This window comes from Sinocyclocheilus anshuiensis, unplaced genomic scaffold (genome assembly GCF_001515605.1).
Source record: "Sinocyclocheilus anshuiensis isolate Anshui unplaced genomic scaffold, SAMN03320099.WGS_v1.1 scaffold1816, whole genome shotgun sequence".
NCBI classification, from domain to species: Eukaryota; Metazoa; Chordata; class Actinopteri; order Cypriniformes; family Cyprinidae; genus Sinocyclocheilus; species Sinocyclocheilus anshuiensis.
Genome location: NW_015557182.1, coordinates 64040 through 75660, shown reverse-complemented (window position 1 = coordinate 75660; position 11621 = coordinate 64040). Strand labels below are relative to the sequence as shown.

The following is an 11621-nucleotide window of genomic DNA, read 5'->3' as shown; positions in this document are numbered from 1 at the left end:
CAGCATCATTACTCCAGTCTTCAGTGTCACATGATCCTTCAGAAATCATTCTAATTTGCTGATTTGCCATTCAGGAAACATTTATAATTATTATTATTATTTATTATTATTATTAATCAATATTTAAAACAGTTGAGTAATTTTTTTCAGGATTCTTTGATGAATAGAAAAATCCAAAAGTCAGCATTTATCTGAAATAAAAAGCTTTTGTAACATTATACACTATACCATTCAAAAGTTTGGAGTCAGTATAAATTTTTTTTTTTTTTTTTTTGTTTTTTTTTTTTTTTGTGGGGGTGGTGGGGGGGGGGTTATAGAAATTAATACTTTTATTTAGCAATAATGCTTTAAATTGATCAAAAGTGCTGATAAAGACATTTAGAATGTTACAAAAGATTTCTATTTCAGTTCTTCTGAACTTTCTATTCATCAAAGAAACCTGAAAAAAAAAAAATTCTACTCTATAATAATAATAAATGTCTTCCGAGCAGCAAATCATAATATTAGAATGCTTTCTGAAGGATCATGTGACTGGAGTAATGATGCTAAAAATTCAGCTTTGAAATCACATAAATAAATTACATTTTAAAATATATTAAAATAGAAAACAAATAATAGTACAAATATTTCGAAATTTTACTGTTATTGCTGTACTTTGGCAGGCTTGATAATAAATGCAGGCTTGGTGAGCAGAAGAGGCTTCTTTAAAAAAAACTTTGGTTTAATAAAAGGTACACTACACAAACACCAGTTGTTTCTACAAAATTCAGATATTTCAGCAGTTTACATAAAACTATATTCACAAAACAGGCCTGACATTTGACAACTAAAACTGAAATTTGTTTCCTTCATTACTTTTACTATATTTTAATTTATGCAGAATTTTATTTTTGAATAAATAAATACATCTGGATAAGCGTTACTGTTAACTAAAACAAGAACTAATGAAGTTAATAAAAAAGTACCTTTAATTGAAATAAAACATTTAAATAAAATATTAAAATTAAAATCTAGAATCTACAGAATTTTTGCCATTTGCATGTTCCCTGTAGATTAATTAGTATTTAGAGTAACCCTTTCAGAACTCAAACAGGCCACTTCTAACCTATGAATGGACACACCAATGTCAAACTCACCTTTAAAGTGCTGTTTAAAGCTCGAATCAGGTGTAGTTTCTCATTAATGCTCTCATTTTTGCAGCGTCTGATGAAGGAAGACCTGAAGTCACGTTTGGTGGTCGGCTGCAGGGCTCCTGTGGGGGACAGACTCACCTGCTTGAGGTGAAGATACAGCATCTCCATCTCATCAGACGGGGGGCCTGCTCAAACAACAACACAAGAGTATTTGGTTACGAACCAGTTTGAAGAGAATGTAATAATAATCGCTTACGAACATGATTACCACACTTATTGAGCAATCCATTTCCATGAATTTTCCAGAAGTTTGCAATAACTGGGTAAGAATTTTAAAAAATATCATTTTATAGAGACAAAAAGCAATATCTAGTATAATTCAGAAGTTTAAATCTCCTAATTTGTGTTAAGAATATTCTAGTAAAAATTTGTGGTGTGAATCTCCACTGGTATCACGATTCGATTACGATTATTATGTCAACGATTCGTTTCAATTCAATATCACGATGCGTCGCATTCTCAATTTTCAATATTACGCAACATGGCTACATTTTCGTATTAATTTGAGATCAAATTTATTTTGTGCATTATATAACTTGGTCCTGGGGGGCCAGTATCCTGGAGAGTTTAGCTCCAACTTGCCTCAACACACCTGTCTGTAAGGCTGTATCCGCCCCCTATACCCTCATTCACTATTCCCTACATTAGTCCTCTCATACAGTTCACTTGAAGGAGTGAATGAAAACAAGTGAGTGAATTCGGACACTGAGTCCACTGGAAGGACTGCCGCTTTTGCATAGCTTGCTTGCTGTTTAATAATCATTTGAATCTCAAAATCTGTCACGGAAATGTATAAACCCTAGTTAAACAATTTAAGTCAATTTACAATGAATTTGTAACGGTGTTGTATAGCGTTGTAAAATGAATGAATGGATGATTCAGCTGCGGGCGCCATCTTCTGGCGAGAAGCGGGAATTCATTTGGCACGCGACTCTCACAGTGCATTGGTTGAGTGTACATCGGTTGTACACACGTTTTTGCGGTGCACTGTGAGATTGAATGAGTGCACTCGAGAACGTCCACTATGGTTTCGGACACCACTAAAAAAATAATGTCCTATTTGAGGGTATAGGGGGCGATTTCTGATACAGCCTAATGCCGAGTTCACACTGCACGATTTTAGCCCGATTTTTCACTCGCTGACAGGTTTTGCGAAATCGCAGACAAATGCCGAAATCGGAGGCAAATCGGTGCTCGTTCACGCGAGTGACAATCACGCAGTGTGAATTATCAAAGACGCGATCTGAGGGAATCGCCGACACGTCGCCGACGCCCGCTAAATATTTGGCATGCTAAATATCTGGAGCTGTCGGCGATTCACAATCACGCTGTGTGAAATTATTTCTGACTGAAAACTACATCGGCGATGACCTACAGCCAATCAGAGACTTTTTTTTATAATTTCAGTCTTGCTCGCGAGAACTCCGGTCTGACGCACGCGGGTTCTCGCGTTATTTCCTTATCACTTCTCACGTGTGTTTTGTTGTGAAACGTAGTTTGCGGACCAGACAGAGCTGCCGGCGATTCTTCCTATTGTGAAGTCATGCAGTGTGAAACCCCCTGTCGCCGATCCATCGTGCAATGTGAACACAGCAGCAACTGATTGCTACCCCAGATAGTCACGCTGTGTGAAAACAACGGCGATCCGACGAGTTTGAAAATCGTGCAGTGTGAACTCGGCATAAGTTTCAAGTATACCTAGTAAGACCTTGATTAGCTAGGTCTGGTGTGTTTAATTAGGGTTGGAGCTAAACTCTGCAGGACATTAGCTATGTTTCCATCCAAAGATTCAAATTAAACTTATGCGCAAAACTGGAATATCGCATAAAACATTTGCGAATAAAGCACCGTTTCCATCCAACGAGTCAAAGAGAACAAAATCGTCACTTCCTGGTAAACTGGCACTAAATATCACTAAGAAAACTAGGAGAAGCCACGGAATATAATCATTTTCATATATGATAAATTACTTGCGCCTCAGAGCGAGCAGAGGAAACACAATAAATGCAGTCAGTGGATGCCAGCTGTTTGGGAACGCAGTCGTGTAAGACAATTATAAAGACATACTTTGACGACAGACTTTACTCAGGCTTTTCAGAATGACCATAACAACATATAGATGCTGTGAATGAGAGGAGTTAGTCAAGTTAGTCAAGTTATCCCGTCTCATAGCGCAAAGTCACATGACTTTTTTTAATGCGCATGGTGGAATTTATTCGGTAAATGCGTTAACATCGCAGTTTATGCGCATTTTTTCTTATCGGATAAAACGTTTATCCTACTCAAATATGCGCATACGTTTTTATGTGCATTTTTAGAATTTATGCACATCTTGGTGTTTCCATCCAGCGTTTTTTTATGCGATATTCCAAAATGCGCATAAAAATAGGTGGATGGAAACAACAGGACCGAGTCTGGTGACCCCGATTTAAAGTTTTGGGTGAATGGACTTTCAATGGAGGAAAAGAAATCTCACAGGTTTCATTAAAAATATCTGCATTTTTGTTTCCAAGATGAATGAAAGACTTATGGGTGTAGAATGAAATGAACATGAGTAACATGATGACAGTTTGCATTTAGGGTGAACTATCCCTTTAAAGCGAAACAAAAAAAAAAAGTTTTTATTTCAGACTCCTGCCATGTAGTGCTCACGTAAGGATAAAAGATCTCATTCCAGTGTTCACTTACAGTCATTTCCTTTGAATTCCTGTATTTTGTGGATGGGGTCTTCCTCTGAGCTGATCTCCTGCCACGACTCACTGTCTGCACTCTGAGTTGAGGTGCGTTTACACACCGGAGAAACCAGCGGGAACGAGTCCTGACATGGAGAGGAAGAGGAGCGGGGAGGCGGGAGACAGCCCTGAAACATTCACACACAAATACATTTAAAAATATAACATCAATTAGGGCTGCATGATAAAATCGCATGCGATATTTAACGCGCATCTTGTCAGTAAAGCCGGTAAATCTCCATCACGTGCGTGCTTTCACATTGAGCAGCATTAACTACACAGAGCCGTTGTTCACCGACAAGCTGCGCAAAACATGTGCAAAATATGATTGTGGTTTTGCGCAGCTTGTCCCCAACCTCTGATTCTCCTGCTCGAACTGACACACACACACACACACACACACACACACACACAGTGATCACTGCATCAATGTTACACAGCATGATGATGAAGTGTGTGTGTGTGTGTGTGTGTGTGTGTATATGTGAGAGTGTGTGTGTGTGTGTGTCTGTGTGACTGTGTGTGTGTGTGTGTGTGTGTGTGAGTGTGTGTATGTGTATTTGTGTGTGTGTGTGTGTGTGTATATATATATATATATTAGGGCTGCATGATGCAAAACATGTGCAAAATATGATTGTGGTTTTGCGCAGCTTGTCAGTGAACAACGGCTCGGTGTAGTTAATGCTGCTCAATGTGAAAGCACGCACGTGATGGAGATTTACCGCTGATTACAGAATGGCTTTACTGACAAGATGCGCATTAAATATCGCATGCGATTTATCGTGCAGCCCTAACATCAATCTATCAAAATCTCAAATAAATTCAGTAAAAAAAAACAAACAAAGAAATAAAATTATACATAGATACCCATTAACAATAGGTTTAGTGTGTTCTTATGTATCGATTCTTAGGAATGTGAATTGCATTTCTGTTTTTCTCTTAAAATTTGTTCAGTTGCTGGTTTACACTACTGTTTGGGGGTCAGTAAGATTTTTTTATTTTGAAAGAAATTTCTAATGCTCACCAAGGCTGCATTTATGTGAACAAAAAAATACAGTAAACAAAAAATAATACTGTGAAATATTGCAATATAAAATAAAAAACTCCATTTTAAGATTTTAACATTTCCATTTTATAACATTTATTCCTGTGATGGTAAAGCTGAATTTTCAGTATCAATTCTCCAGTCTTCAGTGTCACATGATCATTCATGCTGATTTGCGGCGCAAGAAACCTTTCTTATCATCACTGCTGAACGCAGTTGTGCTGCTTGATATTTTTGTGGAAACCATGATACATTTCTACCCCCAAACATTTACATGGTTGTGTATGTAGAAATTAGTCAGACACATATATCTGGCCACTGCATTTTTTTGTTGTAGCTGTTTGTTTGTTTTTTCAAACCAAGCAGTCAAACTATTTTGTGACTCATTTCACCAGGCATTAATAGCACATATAATCCACAATGAATAGGAGAGTTAAATGCTGACTTTAAGCACTTATGGTTATGGGTCTGTTTAAAGTAGCATGTCCGGACCGAGTGTGGTTACTCACATGCAGAGAGCCAAGAGTCAGCTGATCCATGTACTCTTCACACATCTCAGCTGTGTCTGCTTCATCCTCATCATCACTCTCCTCACTGTAGCACTCTATATTCACACAATCAATACCAGAATAATGCAGCTATTAAAGTGTCAGGTGTGGCTTTGGTCAAACACATCAAGTAGACTGAAATAGACGCTCGGTGTTAACCGGGTGTCTGTAAGCGTTTGTGGTGTGAATCTTTACCTCCATTTGTTGAGTCTCTGGGCTCAGGTTCATTTGAAGCCTGGGTGAGTTTAGCCAGCCATCTAGGTTAAAAAGAACATTAATTACAATTAATCTACTCATCAGACCTGTGGAATAATTGTAATGGATCATTATGTGTGTTCTCTGCCCACACAGTTTAATAGCAGCACACCCACAGCTTTCTCTCAATGTTTTTTTCCACTCATAGGTTTATTTCAGTATGTTTCAATAAACCTTTACAGGAATGGTTTACAAAAAAAGAGATTTGTCTGTTGTTCCAAAACCATTTGACTTTTTGATTCCATGAAACAAAAACTAGATATTTTGAAGAATCTCGGGGCTGCTCTTTTCCATACCAAAAAAAAAAAAAAAAAAAAAAAAAAAAAACAGTAAACATGTCAAGCACCATTACAGTATTGTAAAAAGTGGTCCATATGAAGGTATTCTGAAGCCATACAACAGCTTTGCTAGGAAGAGTCCAACTGAAATTTAAGCCATTCACTACAAATGTGTAGCTCGCTCACACCATAGATAACTCTGCTATGTTTAATATAGACATTTTTTAGGCTAACTTTACAACTGAAGTGCTCATAAGATTGGAAATGTACGGTATACAGAATTTTACACACATGTACACATTATAATAAGAAACACAGTTTAAAATTTATTTCATTTGGCATCCACAGAGCAGTTATTGGTTATATCTGGCAAAAAATAAAAAAACAACTTTGGACACTTTCTACCAGCAAAGCTTAGTTAAGAAATCCAAACTGTATTTTTAGTACTGGAGTTCTGCAAAACCCTATATTTTTATCAAACATGCTCAACTGCATGATGTGCTGCAGACAGCTTCGGTCACAGCGAGGTGTCAAAGCAGCCCGCCACACTGCAATGCAAACATGTCACGTTGGGCCAAAAACCATACCCACAAGCTTCACATGTATGCGCAAGTGCTACATGACTAAAAAGGTAGGTTTTTTTTCATAAGTGTAGCTTCAGCAAGCACTTTATCTCTGACCACATTTACTAACACAAGAAATTGTGTCTTTTCACACTCACTTGTTCATGTCTTTCATGTTCTCAGCTGCAAAGTAGAGTGTCAGCATTTGGAGGTGGCTTGCTTTCATTGCACTGGAAAATAAGAATGAAGTGAATGCAAATTAAAACATACACAACTCCAGCAGTTCTCAGAGACAGTATCTTTGTGGATGTGTGGTTACATGACGTAGTGGAAGTATTACACAAAACCGAAAACATGTTCGACACCAAGGTTTGCCTCCCGTCTTATCTACATCCAATCTTAGTTATCAAAGTAAAACACAGTTACTGTATGTCTTTTACGAAGGAAGTCTGTGAAAAACACAGTAGCTCAGACCACATGCTTAGAGCAGGCAGTTTCCTGTGTTCGGAGCGCTCTTTAAGAGGGGTATAGATGACACACTTCCAGTGTGAAAAAAAAAAATCTGATTTACAACCTGATAACTAGATCGCACTAGATCTTCAAAATGCATCAGTCTAAAAACAAATCCATAGCCATTTTACATTCTCTTCAGAAAATATATGAAAACTACATATTGCACAATCGGTTGTGGGTTGTTGCCTAGTGTGTTAAAGGTGCTGTACGTAATTTTTTGACTGTACTTAAGGCATTAAAATACAATAATATGTTCGCAGATATTTAGGAAACATGCTAAGTTCACATACTTGTTTCTCTGAAAAACAATGCGACAGCCAGTTATTCTACTTTTGAAATGTGTGTTCCGTGTCGGAATGTCTGTTTTTGTTTTGGTCTGTGTGATTCAGCCCACTGCCAGTTTATCTAACAGTATTTTGACACCCCGGGTTGCCAGTTGGTGGGAAACACAGCCATGGAAGCCAGTAAACGAACAGAGTCAGAGATCGCAGATCCTACCAGAGGCATATTAAAATTAGGATAAATTAACTCATTAACTTACAGTGTAAGGCTCGTCGAATGTCAATTGTTCCTGTTGCACATCCTCAATCTGGCAACCCACATAAGCATTGAATTTGAGGAGGAGGAGGTGGGAGAAACAACTCTCCAATATTTTGAATTTGGACTGCAATATCCATTTCAAGTGCTAGCTGTCAATATTAAACACTGCACCTTTAAGTGTGTTCCTATTATGGTGTTGTTGGTGTTGCGGTGCAAGTTAAAAAAAATGTCTTGGTAATCTTTAATCCAAATATGAAAAATTTGATTCCACTCTGGAATGGCATTCCTTGTTATGCGGTAGCTAGGATGTTCCGAGTAGTTTCCAGGGCTTTTCTATGCTGTCACTAGTGTAGTTTGGCTGGTTGCCATTCAGTTCTTAAGGTTCTCTGAGTGTTTTAGTGCATTTCTATGGCTTTCTGGGTCTCTATGTATCTAGGTCAATTCTAGGTGGTTTCTGAGGCATGATTTTGAGAGACCATTGTGAGTGTGTTCTGGGTGGTTGGCAAGATGTTGCTAGGATGTCCTGGGGTTTTGCAATGACGTTCTGTGTGGATCCCAAGGAGTTTTTATGAATTTGTGTGGGCGTTGCATATGATTGCTGTATGTTACCAAGTATGAGCAACATTTATAGCCATGCTTGCTTTAACATCCAGCATGCAGTAATTTCAGAAAAAACAGACATAAGGCCACATGTTGCAAATAGGCATGTCTGGGTTTTTTTTTTTTTACCACAAGCAGCCAAAAATCTCTCTAAATAAGGAAGATGAACTCACAACTTCTTCTTGCATTCGGTAGCCTGTTCTATGGTGAAGTCTCTCAGGTTGATGTAGCCTTCGGCTTTCTCTGCCTGAAAAGCAACAGAAAAAAACTTGTCTCTGGAAAAAGACTACCCATTTAAGTTTGAGTTTAGTTTTGAACAAACTTTGGTGGATTGGTTTTTAGCAGTGTTCGTTGCCATGATACAGGACTTATGGTACACAACTAACCAGGGATGTGATACCCAAAAGCACTGCAAGACTTAATACATTGTAGAAACCACTGGCACCAATAATCTCTACAATCTACTTAAAGGGATAGTTCACCCAAAAAGTGAAAATTGTCGTTTTGTCACCCTCAAGTTGTTCCAAACCAATACACGTTTCTTTCTTCAGTGGAACAAGAAGATATTTTGAAGAATGTGGGTAACCAAACAGTTGATGGTCCCCATTGATTTCCATAGCATGGAAGAATTACTATGGAAAACAATGGGGAACAACTGTTTGGTTACCAACATTCTTCAAAATATCTTCTTGTTCCACAGAAGAAAGAAACTTGTATTGGTTTGGAACAACTTGAGGGTGAGAAAATGACAGAACTTCATTTGTGGGTGAACTATCCCTTTAAGATATCTATGCTTTCATGAAATTTAGCTGTGATTTGAAGCAGGGGGGGGGTTTTCTGGATATGAGATCACAAACTGAAAATGGACCAATTAGCTGTGAGCAAAGTGACGCTTCTCTGACACAAAGTCACTTCCTTTGTCCGTCTTGCTCCAAATTAATCAGTACAAGAATTTGAGACAAATTTTTTCGATTTTGCCAATTAATTATTATATTTATTTTATATAAATTATATATTACCATATTTATATTATATTTATAAAGCATGCTTAATGAACATATATAAGAAATTATAATTTGACAATTAAAAATTATTAATTACTTTACCTAATAATTATTTCATAATATTAATTAGCTTTTAACTTAAATTACTATAAATATATATATATAAATAAATGCTTTAGTCAATATAAAAAGTTTTTAAAATGACTAATCTTACATGTTTTGGTTGAGCACTTTAAAAAGTGTATAATTTATTAACTTGACGTTTCGCTTGCACTGACAGCCAGATATTTTGTTCTCAATTTTGTGGGAGCAGCAATGGTTCTTATAGGCTTGGTAAATGGGTTTAAACTTTTCATATTTTTTCATAATCTCTTAAGAAAAGTGAATTGCGAATCAAACTGCTCATGAGATTGGCCGTTCACTGCATACTCTGTATCAAACCCACAGTAGCGAGAGCTGTGACTCCGCTATCGAAATGTAGAGTTTGTCCGACTTGTTTTGTGCAACAGGTTTCTAGATAACAAATGAACTCTCAAGACACATGTTCACATTTTCCATAGCGAGGGCACATATTATAAGGGGAAAACCACGTAACTTACCATGTCCGACGTGTACCAGTAAAGTGAACATTTCTTGAGCACAAACCAAAACTTCTTCCACCTCCAGCCCAAGAGCCCTTTGCTCTCCTTCCTTTTGTACAACCAGCCCTGACAGTCGCCCTGGCCCAGGTCTTTCACCGAGACCCTTCTGCGGCTCATCACACCATCTCCTATCACAAGCAAACACATGCAAATGAGGCGCCATCAGTCCTCAGCAGTGCCGTTCTCACTGGGTTCTTAACAGTACTTTGAAACATCAATAGCAAAGATAATAGCATCACGTCTGTATGATGCAATCAACAGGGTCAAGATTACACTAACACTAGTTCTTTGTACATTGTGTACTTGATCATTTTACTCTTTCAGTGAGTATAAAACATCTATAACTTGTCTTAACAATAATAGTCTATGTTAGAAACACTTTTTTTTTTTCGGCTTACCTTGAGACTTCTCCGCGGCAAAGTCTTGAAGAGGGTACTGAAAGCACAAGGAAAGAGAAAACAGAAATGCTGTAAATTACGCAGTGAACTCAGCCATCAGCTCAGAGAGACAGCGCTAATAACACAGCTGCCTCTAAAGAGAGTCTTCACTTCCCCGAACCGCCACACACACGCCAGTGAGAGAGTTCAAGTACATGTACACACTTATACTGATATCCTCCCTCTCACGGTTTCAAAACACTCACATACAATGCTACATAGCCACGTACATGAAATAAAATCTCCCCACAGACTGACGATTGTTTTGAAGCTACAGTAATTGGATAGTTGATATGACGTGTAAAGCAGTGTGACATGCTATTCGTCATATTCCAAAACATTGGTTTCCCTCTAGACAGATCCCCAGTAAAGACCTTGTCTCAGACGGCCACAAGACCACAGGAGCCAGTTGAGTCCTCTGCACAATGTGACTTTGCTGCAGCCTGGAATTGAACTGCTGGTTCGTCTGGTCACTCTAATTGACTCTAATTCTTGGTTAGATATTATACATTTAAATTTCATGAGTTCACGGAGAGGCTACATGGAATATTCAGACTTTAAAAAAACTCATGTCACGTCATAGGATTTTAAGTCAACTGCAGAAAGGGGAAAGAGAGGTGAAAAACGTAACCAGTAACCACGCTTAAAAACACACTTTCCCACATACATTTATAAAAATTTCATCTTTTTTTTTTTTGTTCATATACATTAATCTCTCAAAAGGCGGAGTTTCTGTTTCAAAAACCGGCATTATAGATCTTCTTGTGAATGATTCATCCACGATTGAGTGTCTTTAAAAAAAAAGTGTTTTTTTTTTATCTCAATTTTTTATTCAAAATGTCATTACTGGATCTTCCATTGAAAACAACAGACACACGCAATCATTAAAGGGATAGTTCACCCAAAAATGAAAATTTGATGTTTATCTGCTTACCCCCAGGGCATCCAAGATGTAGGTGACTTTGTTTCTTCAGTAGAACACAAATTATGGTTTTTAACTCCAACCGTTGCAGTCTATCAGTCGTATTATGCATGGCAATGGTAACAAAATCTATGAGAGTAAAAAAAACATGCACAGACAAATCCAAATTAAACCCTGCGGCTCGTGACAACACATTGATGTCCTAAGACACGAAACCATCGGTTTGTGCAAGAAACCGAACAGTATTTATATCATATTTTATCTCTAAAACACCACTATGCCCAACTGTCTTTGGGCGTGCCCACGGCATCCGGTGCGTGAGGTGTGTACGCGCTCTGGCGTAGTTTACG

At 37.8% G+C, this 11621-nt stretch overlaps 1 protein-coding gene across 3 annotated transcripts in view; it reads right to left on the bottom strand.

The window, feature by feature from the left end:
* Positions 1 to 11621, bottom strand: part of ipcef1 (interaction protein for cytohesin exchange factors 1) — a 19674-nt gene that overhangs the window by 4649 nt on the left and 3404 nt on the right. For all 3 annotated transcript variants that reach the window (XM_016474037.1, XM_016474036.1, XM_016474035.1), the window contains exons 3-10: positions 10311 to 10347; positions 9871 to 10040; positions 8441 to 8514; positions 6773 to 6844; positions 5714 to 5775; positions 5480 to 5574; positions 3882 to 4053; positions 1137 to 1318 (exon numbers count right to left, since the gene is read on the bottom strand). In XM_016474037.1, coding sequence (XP_016329523.1) covers positions 1137 to 1318; positions 3882 to 4053; positions 5480 to 5574; positions 5714 to 5775; positions 6773 to 6844; positions 8441 to 8514; positions 9871 to 10040; positions 10311 to 10347 — 864 coding nt within the window. The remainder of the gene's footprint in view (positions 1 to 1136; positions 1319 to 3881; positions 4054 to 5479; positions 5575 to 5713; positions 5776 to 6772; positions 6845 to 8440; positions 8515 to 9870; positions 10041 to 10310; positions 10348 to 11621) is intronic.